Here is a 16,360-nt window from a genome sequence, read left to right as displayed (position 1 = left end):
GTGGGGTTATTTCTGAGACACTTCAGCATTCTTCTGGCTTTATACATTTGGAAAAAATATGATATTATATCTTTTACTTTTGACTTGTCTTTGGTTCATATTTATTATTTTTTCCCTTCTTCTAGTGGCCTCAAGCAATCTGAAGCAGAGTCCTGCTATATAAATATAGCAAGAACACTTGAATTCTATGGAGTGGAATTGCACAGTGGTAGAGTATGTTTACATTGTAATTTTTCCCTTGGAAAGTAAATTTATATACTTTTTATTACATTAATTGATAGCAGTAAAAAAAAAAAAAGTAATATAAAGTACTGACTTTATCGTGTGTTTTTTTAAGTAGGGCTGGGTAATTTTTCAATAACTTATGTGTGACATAGGTGCTAGAATTTTAACCAAATAAGCTAGAGCTCCTCAAAAAGTGTAACAAAGTATTTTTAAGATAAACTATTTAATTACTGCAATATATTTTACTTAATAATTTTACAAAGGTTTCTGAGTGTCTTAGCATGAAAGAAAATTAAATGCTCTGTTTAGTGCTATTAGTTGGCAGGCGTTTTAAGAGTTTAATTTCTCTGAATTTCTAGCACTAATTTCTGAAGTGTTAAGAATATTAATTTTTTTTTTTGTTTAAATTCCTGTATTCCCTGATTCCTGGTTAAATCTAAGTATTTAACAGTGTGAGTGATGACCAGTAAAAATGTATTTGAACTCTTTTAGATACAAGGTGTTCATTGAAAAGAAACATGTCTTATTATTTCATTGTCTACTGCAATTTGATTTTTTGACTACACTATTCATCTGAAGTGAATCCCCAAAATGCTTTTTTATTTGCATCCTAGGGTGCAAGTTACCTTTTGTGCTTCTGTAAAATATTGAATTGTTTTTGTATAAGACTAGTAGTGTAAAAACCAAATGAAGTGTACTACAGATAGTTGATTTCCTAGGTGAAGATGACTTCTAGTTTTCCTAACATTTTTGAGGTTTCTTGATAATCATGACACTAAGAGTTAGAATGAAAAATTGATAAATTTCTTTACTGATGAGGAAGGAATAGAATGAGTAATTTGCTTCCTTCAGCATATTTTCTTCTTGTTTTTCTTTATGCTGCCACAAATAAGTGAGTGTTGCATTGAATTTCTAGAAATTCCTAAAGAACTTCTGTATGAAACCATTGTAATTATATTCATATTCATGAAACACAGTGCTCAAAAGATAGACACTTTTTTTAATAATGGAGAAAAGTAGAAAGAAAAGGAAATTATCTTATTAAATCTGACTTTGTATAGTCTGTCCATTGGATCATCTGTCACCTTTCTACTTTATTGAAGAAGCTCTTAGTGTTACACTTGAGATCACCATATGCACTTAACTTGATTGGATATTTTCCTTTTAACTTGTATTATTGCCAAGTATTTTGATAAGTCACTTGAGCGCTAAGACTTCCATACTAGACTGTGACCAGTCTCTAAATATTGACGGGATGTTGTTTCTGAAAGCTCTTCCAGTTTCCATTATCCTTCCTGAGCTGCAGGCTGCTGAACTGCATGCAGGATGTCAGTAGTGGTTTTACCAGTGCCAGTAATGATAATAGACTGGCTTCGGACATTTTCAGCTAAATGAAATTTCACTGCAGACGATTTTGCTACTGTTTTGGTTTTTAGTTTTATCAAAATTCATACAGTATTTAGTTTTATCAAAATTCATTTTTTTAAGGATGAAATATTTGAAGTGATCTGTTTTTTCTAGCTGTTGAATTAGACAGCTAGACATTTAGAAGCTGCTAGGAAGGAAATAGAACCCAAACCAGAAAATATCATGCCACCTTTCAAATTGAGTTTCAATATCATTTGAATGTTGATCTTCATTCTTCCTCTCCCTTCCTTATCTCAGAGTAGGTAATGGAAAAAGAAAAGTACAGAGAAGGATAACAATCATGAATGTTTTAAGGAAAAGCCTTCAGTAGCAAGTGAACAGCATGGAGAACGTGTATAGTCAACAAGATCTTCAGTCTACCCAAAAAGAGAGACAGCTTTAAGTAAAGGAAGTTTTCCCACAAGGCTGCAGTTGAACTGTAAGGGTTACTTCTGATTTAATGGATGCCCAAGGTGAAGTAGCTATCAGGAGCAGTTAGGCAGTCACTGGAGTCCATTAAACGTAAAAGAATCTTCTAAACCAGGAAATCCTCTACCTGTAAATGACCTGAAGCTGAGAAGGGAAGTCATTAGTCGGGGTGTAGTTGGTTGTCTCTGAAGTTTTGTCCTTCCAAAACATCAGTTGCAAGTCCCTGTTTGGATTGAATGCCATGAGGCAAACCTGCCAACCAACATGAGGTTGGTCTTGCTCCCTGTAAGAAGTTTACAGTGAAGGTTTATAAGCTGCTTCTTCACAGAGGCTACTATGTCCTGCCCCTGCTTTACAGTGCCTCCTGATATCCTCACCTCCCCTCAACAGTGCTTTTAAATCATCCTTTCAGTTTTGTCACATCCCAGTGCCTTGACCAGATTTAGCAGAGGCTAATTAAACTGTGTCTCTGGGAAAGGTTTTATCTCTGTGGATTCTGGTGGACTTGTTCCTCTTAGATTGTGGATGGCAGAAGAACTAGGTAACACCTGGCTTTTATACTAATGGCCCAAAGAAGCTGGTGCTCCTGTACTGGTGGTTGAGAGTGGGATGCTTTTGGATAATGTTTCTTGAAGCCCAGATGGAGATATAGCTTCCTTATTTTTTTTTGTTTTATGATACAAAGTTAAATATTAAATGTAAGTGTGAGCTTTTTTTTAGCAATGTACTAAACATACAACTTCAATCTGAGCTCAGTCTTCATCTGCAAACACTTTGCTTTTTTTCTGATGAAAAATCTGAACTGCTAAAATATTAAAATATGCAATAGTATTAGGAGACTCAGGAGAGTGAATTCAATATCTTAAAACTATATTGATATTTCTTGAATTTCTAATCTCCTTTTCACTCTGGACCACTATCCCCTCTGCTCAATAATAAATCTGCTGTTAACTTATCTTTCATTTTTACTCAGAGAGTCAAAGATAGGAAATTTTTTGACTCAGTATTATTTCCATATCTACAAAAATCAAAATGGTAATTGTAAATTAAATAAAATATGAATCAGTACTTAACTAGGTAGATGTCTGGCATGACAATTTTTTATCTTTAAACTTTTTATTATTATCTTCTTCGTGTTGCCTGTTTTTTAATAAAAATATGCGTGCTATTTCTTTCTTATGCAATTTAACAGCATGTTTTGAAAGTGAAATAACTGTACATCAATATCATTTTTCATGGAAGAGACCCTCTCTTTATGCTATTCCAGCTTCTTGATTTTGTGTTTCTTAGGCTCAATACTAGAGAATTCATAACAACAAATAACATGGGAGCTTAGTGTTTTGGGCTGGTGCAGAGGAGGGTAAGGAATGAACTTTGTTCTGACAAAGCTTCTGGAGAAAATAGAGTAGTTTAGCCTAATTAATCCCCATCAAGTGTTTTAGATAATCCTTTATTTCTACTTAATCATGTCGATTTTAAGGTTTTACTTTAAAAGCTGTTTTTTCTTCACAGTATTGATTTTTAAAAGCAGGAACCTAGAGTAAGCTCAAAGTGCTAATAATACAATTTTCTACCCTGCTTTAGGTTGGCCTATCATGGAAGAAACAGCTAAACTGTAGGCACTTAATCTCCTGAATACTTCAGTGTTCTTCCCAAGTATTAAAATACAGGGATGTCAGTTCTGGATTCCTGTATTATGCTTTGCAAATTAGGTTGGACTTCACTCATTCATGGGCCTCTATCACACTTCTATTCAACTGTTTTTAAAGGATTTATTATAGACTTTCCACAGTATTGCCAGAACACATGCTACCTGTTCTATTTCCCCATACCTTACTAATATGAAGAATTTGAGATTGGACATGGAGGAAAGCCATGTATTAATTGAGCCCAGAGTACCATCTAGAGGAGCAACTGCGCTACTGAAGGCTTTAAGAGAATCTGTTACCATTGGCTGTCCTTTACAAGCAATCTCAAACTGCTTTTGAGTCAAACCTGATATTTGAAACAATAGATTCTACTTACATATGGATTTATCTATGCATTTAGCTCTGTTTAGAAATGTGTGTCATGACACATTAGTGTGTATTGATCATAAGAAATGGGAAGTCAAGGTCTGTAACTTCTTTAACATCAGTCTGGGTTTAGGCTCAAAATGACCATCCAGCATCCTCCTCTCTGTCTTTTTGTTTTATTTTTTTAAACTCAAATGTTTGCTTATATGTTTTCTCTTGACTATCTTAGTACCTAGAAAGGATTGTAAAATTATGGGGTTTTTTTTTTCCAATTGCATGTGTTAGGCTAATGCACAGCTTTTGGTTTAGTTAATAATGGATTTCATTTAGTATATTAAATATTCATGTACACATGTATTTCTCCAACATATACTCATATGCAAAACATGGTCACCTCCAGTGCAGTCTTTCTTAGTAAGACCTTTTAGGAAAAAGTAAGGAATTATTTCCTCTCTTTTTTTTTTTTAACAGCATGTAGTCAGGCAATTCTTGTTCAGTTCCCAAAATTCTGTGACAATACCTGACTAATCTTGGGAAGCATTTCAACTTCTTTCCTGAAATTAATAAGGTTAGACTTGCAAATTTTGTTTTGATACAGACCTAAGGAACATCTAGGGTAGTGGGATGAACATTACAACTTTTATGAATGAATTATATTTAGAATGTTTAATAGATAACATGAAAGGAAAGAGATGTGCAAAAATCAAAACTCAAAAATGTCATTGATTTTATTCCTCAAGTGTAGCAATTTAAGTATAGAAAGCTTGAGAATAAATTTATTAGTAGATAAATGTGAATGACACAAACTGCATCTGTGTTCTTACAGTATTTTTCTTTTTTAGGATCTCCATAATCTAGATCTTATGATTGGGATTGCATCCAGTGGAATTGCTGTATATAGAAAACTCATCTGTACAAGCTTCTATCCCTGGTAAATTCCTGTATTGTAAAAAAATGTGTCCAGTTTTTTCAATTGTACCTTCATTTGCTTTCACATTTTTTCCAAAGAAGCCTACAATACATGTATGTGTTCTTTATGGAGTATTGTATTATTTCCTTGTGCTTAGATAAAAATGAAAACTTGCCTAGGCTTTTAAATCTTTAAGACTTTTAAAGTCTTTGCAATGTGTGAAGTCTTGATCAAGTTAATTTATGTACAGATATGAGTACATTAGGAGGGCCTTGTGGTCTTAGAGATTTGCTGCTATTATGCTCAATAATATGTCTTTTTAAACACAAACAAAATTAATCAGTATTGCTATTGAAGTTCAGCCCCTTATTCAGTCTGAAGTTAAGTTCAGTCTGAACTTTTTAACATGGCATTCAGCAAGAAGTTACTTTTTGGAGTAGAAAGATAAAATTAGGTTTTTGGGGTTTCAGATTTACAAGTAGGATAGTATAATTTAGACATTTTTAAATCTGATCAAATATGGGTATATAACATTAGCAAGAGAGACCTTCACATTATTTTCTGATACATAAAACATTAGAATGCGTGATTGTGCTGTAGAAAATAACCTCTGCAAAGAAATAATGTGCACAAGAACTCTAATGTGAATGACATGAGAAGTTACATAAGCTTTAATTTTTTTAAAGTCCTTTTGGGCTTTATTAGTTATACTATGCTAAAAATTATAACCTGAATAAGAAATTATATGGAGGTCAGGCATTTCCTTAAGGTTTTTGGATTGGATCAGATCAAAATTTTTTTCCAGTCTTTCTTTTTTAAATGAAGTATGAACTTTTTTTTTTTTTCTGCTTGATAAAACTATAACTTTGTCATGTTACACGTGAGTTCTTTGAATTTTTGGCAATTTTTCTGGATAAATTATTCAGTAAGATAGTACAGTGTTCTTAATCATGACTGAAAAAAATCATTCCAGTGACCTAGCTGTAGTCTTTAAATATTAGTGTCATTCCATCATTTCATTTATGAACACAACCAAACAGCTATTTCCTATAGAAAAGCAATAAAATCAGTTTCAATTTAAATTTTAGGGGAAAATATACTGCATGGTCTCTGGATTCTTCTTTTCTTTGCTGTGAGTTGCATTTCAACTCCCTGGGATATACTGCCATCATCCTGGGTAAATGCATGTCACTTATAATGCTCTCATGCAGCAGCACAGTGAAAACTTACATTTTTCCATTTCTAATGCATATTGAAGCATAAAAGACTTGTCTTTCATCTTTATGCCTTGAGTGCTGCTCTTTCATACATCATTCTCTCAGCCTCTTTCAACCACTACAGGTTTTAAAAACTGCCAGCTGGGGGCACATTTTTTGTCTTCTGCCAGTCTTGTTCTGCCAGCTTAGGTGACCTATGTAAGATATGAATTGATAATAGTTGTTCCTGAAAATCACAGAGTAATGACATTTTAAAATCTGTGACTATATGAATTTTTTTCAAGGAAGGGAAATATAGTATATAGCGTACAAGACAGGAGGAATCTACAACTTCCTGTGATACTTTACTCCTGGAGAGCACAGAGGAATAAAATACAGATGCTAAAACATTTTTCCAAAAAGCCTGTGCTTATTTCCAGAAAAAAATTGAGGGAAGTAAAACCCACAGGTTTTTTAGTTCAAATAATTCCCACTCTAAAATATGAGGCTTAGGCAGTAGTATTTTCAGCTGACAGCTCATGCAGTTGTTCCAAGCTTTCCCTACTCACTCACTTTCTCTCTGCCTCTCTCTCTCTAAAAAATTCATTTCATCTTGAAAGCAAAAGCTCCCTACACAGGGGCTAACTTTTTGATATTTTATTTCTGGCATCTTGCTTGAGTTAATCATAATTCTTTGTGCAGGAACGGTGTTCATTCCCTGATCCCACCAAAACAAGCAAACACTGAAAACCACCAGAGTGGAGTTGCTTGGGATGTATTTGTAGTATGGATTCTCACTTTTATTTTAGATCTCAAAGCAGGATATATTCCTGTAATGCCTGAAGTGATATTTATTTAGGCTCTTTACGTAACACCATTTGTATCAAGTGGTTTTTCCTATGGACTGTGCAAACTTCACCATTAACGAGTTGGAACTCAAGGTGGCAGCAAACACCATCAAAGCCCTCTTTCCAAAATTTTAAGTAAAGCTCTCTGCAGTGGATGACAACAATACAACTATGCCATATGGTAGTAGTCAAAGGGGACCAAAAGTTTTCAGGAACAGAGGCAGTGAGAGAGCTCTGCCTTGGCAAAAAGATGCTTTTCAATCAAAGCAACCTACATAAAGAGCTGACTGATCAGTCAGTGACAATGCAAGTCAAGATAGGTTTAAAAATAGCTTTGGATTTAATGCAGTATTTTGTGCACTCTGCAGAGTTATTCTCAGGGGTGCTTAACTGTTATGTGGTAATTTCCAAATGATTTTGCAAGTAAATATTAATGGCAAAAACATACAAATACTCTCTGTATCAGCAGCAAGTGAAGTTAGGTAGTAAATGCTATTTTGTGTATGCAGCTTCACCGCTTTGAACATTTCAGAGAAACTGCTTGAGGAGTGCATAATACATTGCTAGTTAAAACTTGGAAAACAAGTATCTTGCATAGCAAATTGGACAGAATCTTTTTTCAGTGGCAAAGTACAGGATTTACAGGTAAAGAAACTTTCTCTTTGCTTCATGTCACGAGTATCGGCTGTTAGTACAAAGTTCTAGGACAGGACTGCCAGTTGAATCAAAAATTAGTGATTCTGTGGGCCACAGAGTGACAAATCTATTTTGATGCTTGTGAATGATAGGAAGATGGGACCCAAAAGATCTATCATTCTTAATATACTACAACTAGTGAGTGCTTTTTAAATAAACCATGAAATTTAATGATTTGTGAGTGTTACATAGTCACTGAACAGATTATTGGTGAAAGAAAAGTGCCACTGAACCACCAGTTATAACAGCAGTAACTGCATTGTATTAATATACTTTTTGGACATGGCATCTTCAAGAACTTGTTAAGTCTAAGTGCTTTGACACCTTAATCTCCTAGGTTTTTTTCCTAGATTTTTCTAGGTGTGAACATTCAGTGAGTTTGTGGGCATAACATTGCAAATGATTTTTAGTTATTGTTAAATAAAAATGTCAGAGTAGCAAGTGCTCTTTATGCCTGAACTAAGTAGGTGTAGTTGTACTTTAAGAAGAATGAATGGAATTGAGAGGGGTATTCTATTTAGGAGAATGTCACAACAAAGAGACTTAATCCCCTGATTTGGCTTGAAGTGATTGTATGGTCACACACTTGTTTTGGTTCTGATGGAGTTTTGGTAGTTTTTTTTGTTTGTTTTGGCGTGTTTCAAGAGAAAGCAGGGTGTAATGGAGAGCGATTGAGGGAGTTTTGGTACTTTAGGATGCTGGCTCCCTTTTTGTTGTTGGATGGGGTTTTTCCACTTAGTCTGCAAGGTTAATTTTCTGTGTCCCGCATTTCCGCTAGCTCCATGTTGAGGTAAGACCAGACCATGATGGCAGCTTTGGAATAACTCCAAAAACTTGTTTGTTGAAGTTTAGTCTAAGTCAAGAAATATGGTAAGAAAGAACCAGAAGCTCAAAACTTGAGTGGTACTAGTTCAGGCAGAGGAGCACTAGAATCAAGAAAGGATTAATATACAATGAATTGCTGCTTAGAAAATACAGCTGAAAATTTATGACTTGTCAGGTAGTTCAGAATCAAGAGCTTTTAGATAAGCAATGCAGATCACTGATGTTTGAGGTAGCAAGTCAAATGACACAAGTGTTTTAAGAGCTGGCCTAACAGGAGAGGTCGATATGGTTTCAGTTTTCCATTAATTTTCACATCAATTTGCCTTGTCAAAGAATAGTGTTGAAATACCTGATTCTTTGTGGTTCTGTAATTGATGAGAAAAGCATTTTCTGAAAGTGGCATTGTTTTCCACCTCTTGTGCAGGAAGAGGGATAGGTAATTCCATTAATATTCTTGTTAGTAACTGGCAAATACATCCTCCTGTATCTATGAGGGATGTTGCTCTATAACTCAAGTGCCTCTCCCATGAGCAGTTAGGAATGAGTTTTTATGTCATCCCACTTGATGAGAGTAATGCAACATCTAACATCACAAAAATATTATGAGATTTTTAGCAGTAAACTTAGAAAACCCTTTCATGATTTTTTTTCAGGCAAATATGACTTGTTTAGGCCTTAAATAGGTTTCCTTAAGGTCTCCATAAGTTTCCAGCTGATGGTAGATCAGAGATTTCTTTGTGTAAAAATTCAGGTTTTCAGTTACTGAAGTAGAACTATTGCAGAGAAAACTTAGGTATTTTAGACAAATCTTGTTTTGCTGTGGGAAGGTGTGCAGGTGGGTAGAAGTTTGTTTAATTTAGCAAAACTGATAAGTGTATAATTAAAATGAAAATTGCTTGAGCACCAATTCCAGTTGTAATCTTTACCTTAGAAAATATGTATTCACACTGTGTATATTTAAAAAGATGTGTTCAGTTCTAAAATTACCAGAGAAATTACATAGCAGTGTTAATGAAGTGAAAAATACATTAACACTCATTCCTACAGTTCTCATCCTTCTAAAATGATGAAATTATTTTATCTAGAGATTTTGTTTAGTGATTTAGACAGGTACATGATATCTTTCACATTATGAAACCAATTCTACAAAGCTTCTGCAAAGTTTCAGTTGTTGTAAGACCAACCTTGTCATGTCATTAGGGTCTTAAATTTTGTTCCTTTAGTCACAGTTGTCATATGACTCTAAAGTTCTACAAAAGTTGACACATTTAACATTTGTGCAGCTTAGTGTAGAAGATGTCATCAAGTTTTTTGCTGCAAGAATAGATTTGGTGGGAGAGAACTGCTGTGAACTATTTAAAGATTAAACGAGGACATCTATTTGCCACTCAACACAAGAAATGGCTGCATATTATTCATTGAATATTTTGCAGCTCTAATCTTTCAGGCTCACTGTACATAGTATTATTTTTCATTGTTTTATCACTCTAAACATTGCTTGGTATTTCATGTCCTGTTTCTGTCTTTTAGGGTGAACATTTTAAAAATATCCTTTAAAAGGAAAAAGTTTTTTATACAACAACGGCAAAAACATGTAAGTAGTCCTCTAATTTTGTTTTGCTCTAGTGACCATATTCAATATTTTATATTGAATGTAACCTCTAAACTGCTGATCCAAAGGGTGTGTTGGGGAAATGTGCCTTTGAAACTCTGTTTTGTTACCTTGGTCTTGCTATTCTGGTCTGCTTATTCCCTCTCTTTTCCCCTTTTATTGTTTCCTTTCCAACACTGAATCCCCTCCACTTTCAGTCTGTTGGACTGAAGGAGGCTTCCTCTCCCTTGGAAGCTTTGGGTAAATGCAAATCTCCATCTTTTCTCCAATATCTATTAACATAGATAACATATTTCCCCTTTCTCACCAGCATCTGCTGCTCTTTCCCTTCTTGCTCTCCCTGCCCTGTGGAGTTCCTTAATGCAGTCAATCTACTAAACGGCTTATCCCATCTAGGGGGAGTTTGTGAGGTCCCTTCAGCCTATGGGGCTCAGAGCTCAGGAAGAAAGCAAGGTTCCTGGAGGAAAGAAGAGCTTTGCAGATGAAAAACAGGATGTTGAAAAGGGGAATAGCCCACCTGCTGCTGTGTGTAACATGGAGGGCTTTAGGAGTTGGCAAATTATGTAAAGATAGTTGATAAAACAAATATTAAATGTTTCAACTGTTAAGAGATGGCTTCTGTTAGTTGCTTTGTGCTCTTTGCAGAACAATTGAAATATTAGTATATTTAATTGGGAAAGAAATCTTGATTACTGATTATTATTGTGCTGCCACCATATGAAAAAAATAAGATTTTTTTACAAAGAGCACAGATTATTTAATATGACAGAAAGAAAAAAAACTTCTCAGAAACTAGTGATCAGCCAGATGTATAAATATGTTAATTCAGTTGAGGACAAAACTTAATAAAAGGCAAGTTTTAACTTGTACCTTAAGTTCATGGAGGCTCTTTCTGGTAGTACACAAGCTCTTAAATTTATAGGAACTGTGTTACAAGACCACCTCTTGACCCACATAGATTAGAAGGTCTGCTGAACACAGATTTTTAAGGAGGCCTTTTTTTTTACCCAAAAGAAAAATGTTTTCTTATTTTTTCTTTTCTGTGTGTCCTTCTTTTTCCCCAGTTTGGTGGGCCCTCTGAAATTTGAGGAGTGTGCAAGTATGTTCATGTTACTTTTCAGGATTCACATGTAACAAGAGGTAGTTTCCAGACATATTGATGCTGCACTAATGCTTGCACACACACACAGCATGCACAGGGTGTGTCCTTACGCACAGTAGGGTGATCTTAAGGTTTTTTTACTAGCTGTAAGTTTCTAAATATGTTTTTTATATGCAGACATGTCACAGTCTGTTCATATATATTTCACTACATGAAGAAATGAGTGGTTGATAGGCCATTCTACTCAACTGTGAGTGTAAACACTTGCAAGTAGTAACTTCTCTCCTGGGTTTGAGGATTAAAAATTCACTGATTAATAGTAATTTTAAAATCTAAATATTTTCAATTATACATATAAGTACAGGCTTTCAGACAGCAGTTTTCAAATGTGTCTGTGAGAATAAATGTAGTAATAGAGCTCTCTGAGAATGATTAATACAACAGGGCTTGGAACTCAATGATTTTATGTCCCTTCCAACCCGAACCATTCTATGATTCTCTGAAAATGAGTACATTCACAGTGGTTTTGTAATATGGAAGAATAAAGTGTCAATATAGAACTATCTGTGGACTAAATGTAAAACATGTGTGTTCATTACATAAAGACTTGACTGCTGTCAAAAGTAGAATTTTTGTCTCTGGAGACCTGTGTCACTTTTGAAGAGAGCAGCAATCTTAATTTGTTCAATTAAACATTTGATAAATGATGACAGTTCAAGGCTCTTGATTCTTTTAGCTTACCTTCTCTGAAGTGATCATAGCTCTTTGTTTCATAACCTACAGAGATGACGGTAATTCACGCAGTGTCACGCTTAAAGAGCTACAGAACTGTAAGAAAAGTAAGGCCAGCTGCATGACCTTTTTACTCCTCCTCAGTTCATGTGAAAAAGCAGACCAGGTGTGCCACTGAATCTTTGTATACATCCATCCTTGTCAGCCCCCTTTGTTTGAAATTTAGGGCATCAAGTGTGCAGTGCTCTGGTGGTATTGCTATGGAAAAGCTGCTGGTGCCGTGCAGTGGGAGAGAGGGGAGTGGAGTCCTGGGGGTTTCACCAGAACAGTGGGATGCTTGAGGGGTGTGTGAGGGCAGATAACTGCATTGGTGTGAGTCTTCAAAATGATCCGTTTTCTGCTTGGAAAGACAGAAGCAAATAGGTAAATGAATCTGAAAGTAAGGGAGATGAAAGAGTGTGAGGAAAACAGAGCAGATACTGTATATTCTTAAGCAAGGTTTAACTAAAGAGGACGAGAAAGCTGTAGAACCTCTTTTATATTTTATATGTCATATATAGATTCTTTACAAAAATCTACAGAAAGTTCTCAAAAGCAATGGATTTGCAGTACCCTGGGATGTTCCATCTTTCACTGATTTTCTCTCCTTATTTCATTTACTCCATTTTTCTTTCCGTATGCACCTTTTTTGAAAAAATCAACTTACATCATCTCCCTCTTTCCCTTCTGCTCACCTTCTCTTTTACCTTCCCACTGCTCCAGTCTGTTGATCAGCTACTTGATTAGGAGTATGCAGTATTTCTTTTTCTACTGAAGAGCCAAATAAGGACTGGGGAGCAAGACTGATAAATCAGTGAATGTCTGATGCTAGAGAAGCTCATGACATATAGGCTTAATAAAGGGTGCAGGATTTAAGGTCGGAATAGGAACTATGCTGTTTAAAGGCAACGTTTTGTACCTTTCAGAAATGAAATTTTATTTTTAGTGTGCTTATCTAGTGCTTAAAAACAACTTCATTTCCTGCCTACTAAAATTTATCTACACATTTTATGCTGTAGGTATTTTCAGGTGTTCTGTTAATGGAGTAGGCATACAACTGATGCGGAAATTCTTCCGTATGCTGAACTAGCAAAACACTTTAGTTATGTGGAATTGTTCCCTTTACCTCAAATTTATCTAATCATCATTTCTTGATAATCATGAAAATGCCATTCTTTTAGAGCTTGAGAAGTATGATGGGCATTAAATCCTTGGATCCCACAGAGCTCTCCTCACCTCTAAAAGAGTACAGATTTAACAGCATAACTTGCAAGGTGGCCTGTTAGTGAGGCAGATTGTTATTAACAAAAGATTGTTAGTCTAAAAATTTAATAAATTTTTATGAAACTTCTCAAAATATTTTTCCCGTCTTAAATCCATATTGAAACTTTCAGCCCACTTAAAGGCTGCTAAGGTTCTGTGACAACAGAAAAGCACAGTTGTAACAAGGAAAATTAATTGCCGCTATCAAACCTAAAGTTAAAAAGAGAATATTAGATGTACTTAGTTCCTTATCTTTATACTATAGCTTTTCAGTATAATTGAGATGTTTGGATAAAATAATTTTTGTGGCAATTAGAAGGCCAGTGCTTCAGGCCAACAGAAATATCTATACACTTACTTTTATTTGTCTGCTGGAGTAGTAAAACCCTTCAAGTGGTATTCAACCAACAGGGAGTATGTCAGCAATAGCATTTGTCATTAAACCTTTGTGATGTGTGCTTCATACATTTCAAGAAATTCTGAGTTAAGATTTGCTATGCTTTCCTGCTTTGTTTTACGTAACTACCTAGAAGCAATTGTGGTGAATTGACAAATTGTATCCAATATGCAAGAGACTCAAATAACAAACTCACATCTTGAAAAGAAAATATGTTTTAAATGCTTTAATAGATATAGGGAAAACGTTCCTTAAAGACTGTAATCAGTTAAATGTTTTTCAGTGCTTATGTAAAATCAAGAGGATATCTTTTTTTTTCTTGAGAGTCTCACTGTTTTTCTTAAAAGCCACAGATTCTCTGGACTAGACATAAAGTGATTTGCAAAAAGCAGGCTCGGTCTCAGATACGTGTCAATTGTAAAAGGCTGCCTAGAAATAAAAAAACCACAAGAAAAACAGATTGACTATACCAGCCAAAATGGTTTGTAGTTACTTCCCAACAGGATCATTGCTGGGAACAAGCAAAAGGTTGCCTGTCTAATTATATGTTGAGATGTCAAAATTAGTCATAATTTAGAGGAGCTGGAAAAGATGAGTGATGAAAACTTGTTTTTTCACTGAAGTGCTGAACTGTGCTGGCAATTGTCTCAGGTCTCATGTTACCTTTATTTCTACTCTTTGCTTTGCTCTCATTCCACTTTCTTTGCATCAATAGCTAGATTAACTAACCAAAGCTTTCTCTTGTACAAAACTCTTGGGATAAACATTGATGGCACAATTGTGTTGCACTCATGTTTCACTGGCACGTTGGCACTGAAGTTACTTGTGAGAGTTTGCATCGAGACACGCAAGTTTTATATTCTGCTGCCTTCTGAACCTCCTCGTTGTGGCGTCACATTATCATCCAAGCAGGAGTGGATTTCAACAGCAGTAGCAGCAGCTCCAGTCCCATCACAACTATTTTCTTTCCCCAAAGAAAGATCACTGTTAACATCTTCAGTTTCTTCTGAAAGAATATCAAGAATATGCTTTTTGCATACTATGGCGCTTGAAAGAACATTGATTTGAAGCCTTACATGAAGAGTTTGAATTCAAAGATTGAGGGTTTTTTTTTCTTTTGACATTGCACCCTTAATTGATTGTTTTAAAGAATTTTGTTTGTCTTAAGAGGTCAAAATCTGACTGGAAATCTGAAAATACATTTATCAGTATAACATGATACTCATATATATGAAATCTTTACCACTCTAGACTTAAATATTTTAACATTTCATGAACTTGTAAAGTGAGCATTTTGCAATTTGGAATTTCAAATAGTCACAGAGGTATTTTGGCCATCTCCAGCTCAAAATCTACTATATGCTGTTTTTTTGTTTGTTTGTTTGCCACATTGTATTTTTCATGTTTAAGCTTAAAATAATTCTATTATGTTTTTATGAGCTTGTTTACTGTTTCATCTACTTGTATATGTTGAAACATGGTATTCCCTACTGTTACAGAATGAATCCAGAGAGCATATTGTTGCCTTCAACATGTTAAATTACAGAGCATGCAAAAATCTTTGGAAATCTTGTGTAGAGCATCACACATTTTTTCAGGCAAAGAAGTCACTACCTCATGAAAAAAAGATATTATCACATTATTGGACTCTGGGTTCTAGAAATCCAGCAAAGTAAGTACTGTGTGAAAGCATGTTTTGCTCTATGATGGGAATGGGAGGATTTGTGTCAATAGTAGCTCAAGTTGGAGTGGCAGATTTCAGTCCTGTCCATAGCTTTGTTCCAGTCTATATATGAGCCATTTGACAAGTTATATGGTTGTGGTTTCACTTTCTTCAATGTGATCTCCTTACAGTAGAAATTTTCTTAATATTTTCTTATTGCCTCAAAAGGTGTTTGGATATAAGTTTTACTACTTTTTTTTCAACTTGTTGCTTCAGTATGAAGTATGAAAACACTGGAAAGGAAAAATGTCATGTAGCTAATGATCTCGTAAGGGAATTTGCAGAACAGATTTGTTTTGAAATGTTTAGTCATTAGTGTCGTATACACATTCTGTTTAATATGTTAGGGCAGTTTCTGGAGTGCATCACACCAACCACTTATTACTGACACAAAGATGAAAAACTTTTTCCCATTCAGGTATTCAAGATAGCCCTCTTGTGACAATTCTAATCTTTTATTTGTCTCATTGGATTCTTCTAGTTACAAAGCACTAGAAACACTAGTTTCCTAGTGTTGTTTAAGATCTAGTTACCAGGAAGTAATTCTTTAGAGCCTGTGATTTGCCCATATGAAGCTGAGATTGTTCCTCCCCATACGCAGTTACTGAGTCCTATTGTCATTAAAGTTAAGCTGCCAGTTTATTGTCCAGTCACATGACATTGTAATGTCCTTCTCCATTTCTTTGCAGTTGGCCCTTATTTTGGCTATCCTGTGTGATTTTTTTTTTTTATGCTGCTCTTTTATTTTAGGGGCTTTTACTTTTTTTTTTTTGATAAGTATCAGTCACAGTGATTTCTTCCATTAAGTTGATTTGTTCTGTGGTTACATTTATCAGCAATTCAGCTATAAAGTTTTCATGTCCTGTGGCTTCATTGTCTTGTCCATCCCATCCCAATCCACCTACCCCAACCCCCAAAAATATTCTGTAATGAAGCATATA

General features: G+C 35.0%; 1 protein-coding gene across 4 annotated transcripts in view; it reads left to right on the top strand.

The window, feature by feature from the left end:
* Positions 1 to 16,360, top strand: part of PTPN3 (protein tyrosine phosphatase non-receptor type 3) — a 172,752-nt gene that overhangs the window by 106,936 nt on the left and 49,456 nt on the right. For 3 of the 4 annotated variants that reach the window (XM_030228777.2, XM_030228771.2, XM_030228806.2), the window contains 4 exons: positions 126 to 213; positions 4,919 to 5,007; positions 10,082 to 10,145; positions 15,196 to 15,368. In XM_030228777.2, the coding sequence (XP_030084637.2) occupies positions 126 to 213; positions 4,919 to 5,007; positions 10,082 to 10,145; positions 15,196 to 15,368 (414 nt within the window). The remainder of the gene's footprint in view (positions 1 to 125; positions 214 to 4,918; positions 5,008 to 10,081; positions 10,146 to 15,195; positions 15,369 to 16,360) is intronic. The other variant, XM_030228818.2, reaches the window with a different exon arrangement.

The sequence above is a fragment of the Serinus canaria genome, chromosome 2 (assembly GCF_022539315.1).
Source record: "Serinus canaria isolate serCan28SL12 chromosome 2, serCan2020, whole genome shotgun sequence".
In the NCBI taxonomy this organism is placed as follows: Eukaryota; Metazoa; Chordata; class Aves; order Passeriformes; family Fringillidae; genus Serinus; species Serinus canaria.
The sequence above is the reverse complement of the archived record's forward strand: the minus strand, read 5'-3'. Positions and strand labels throughout refer to the sequence as shown.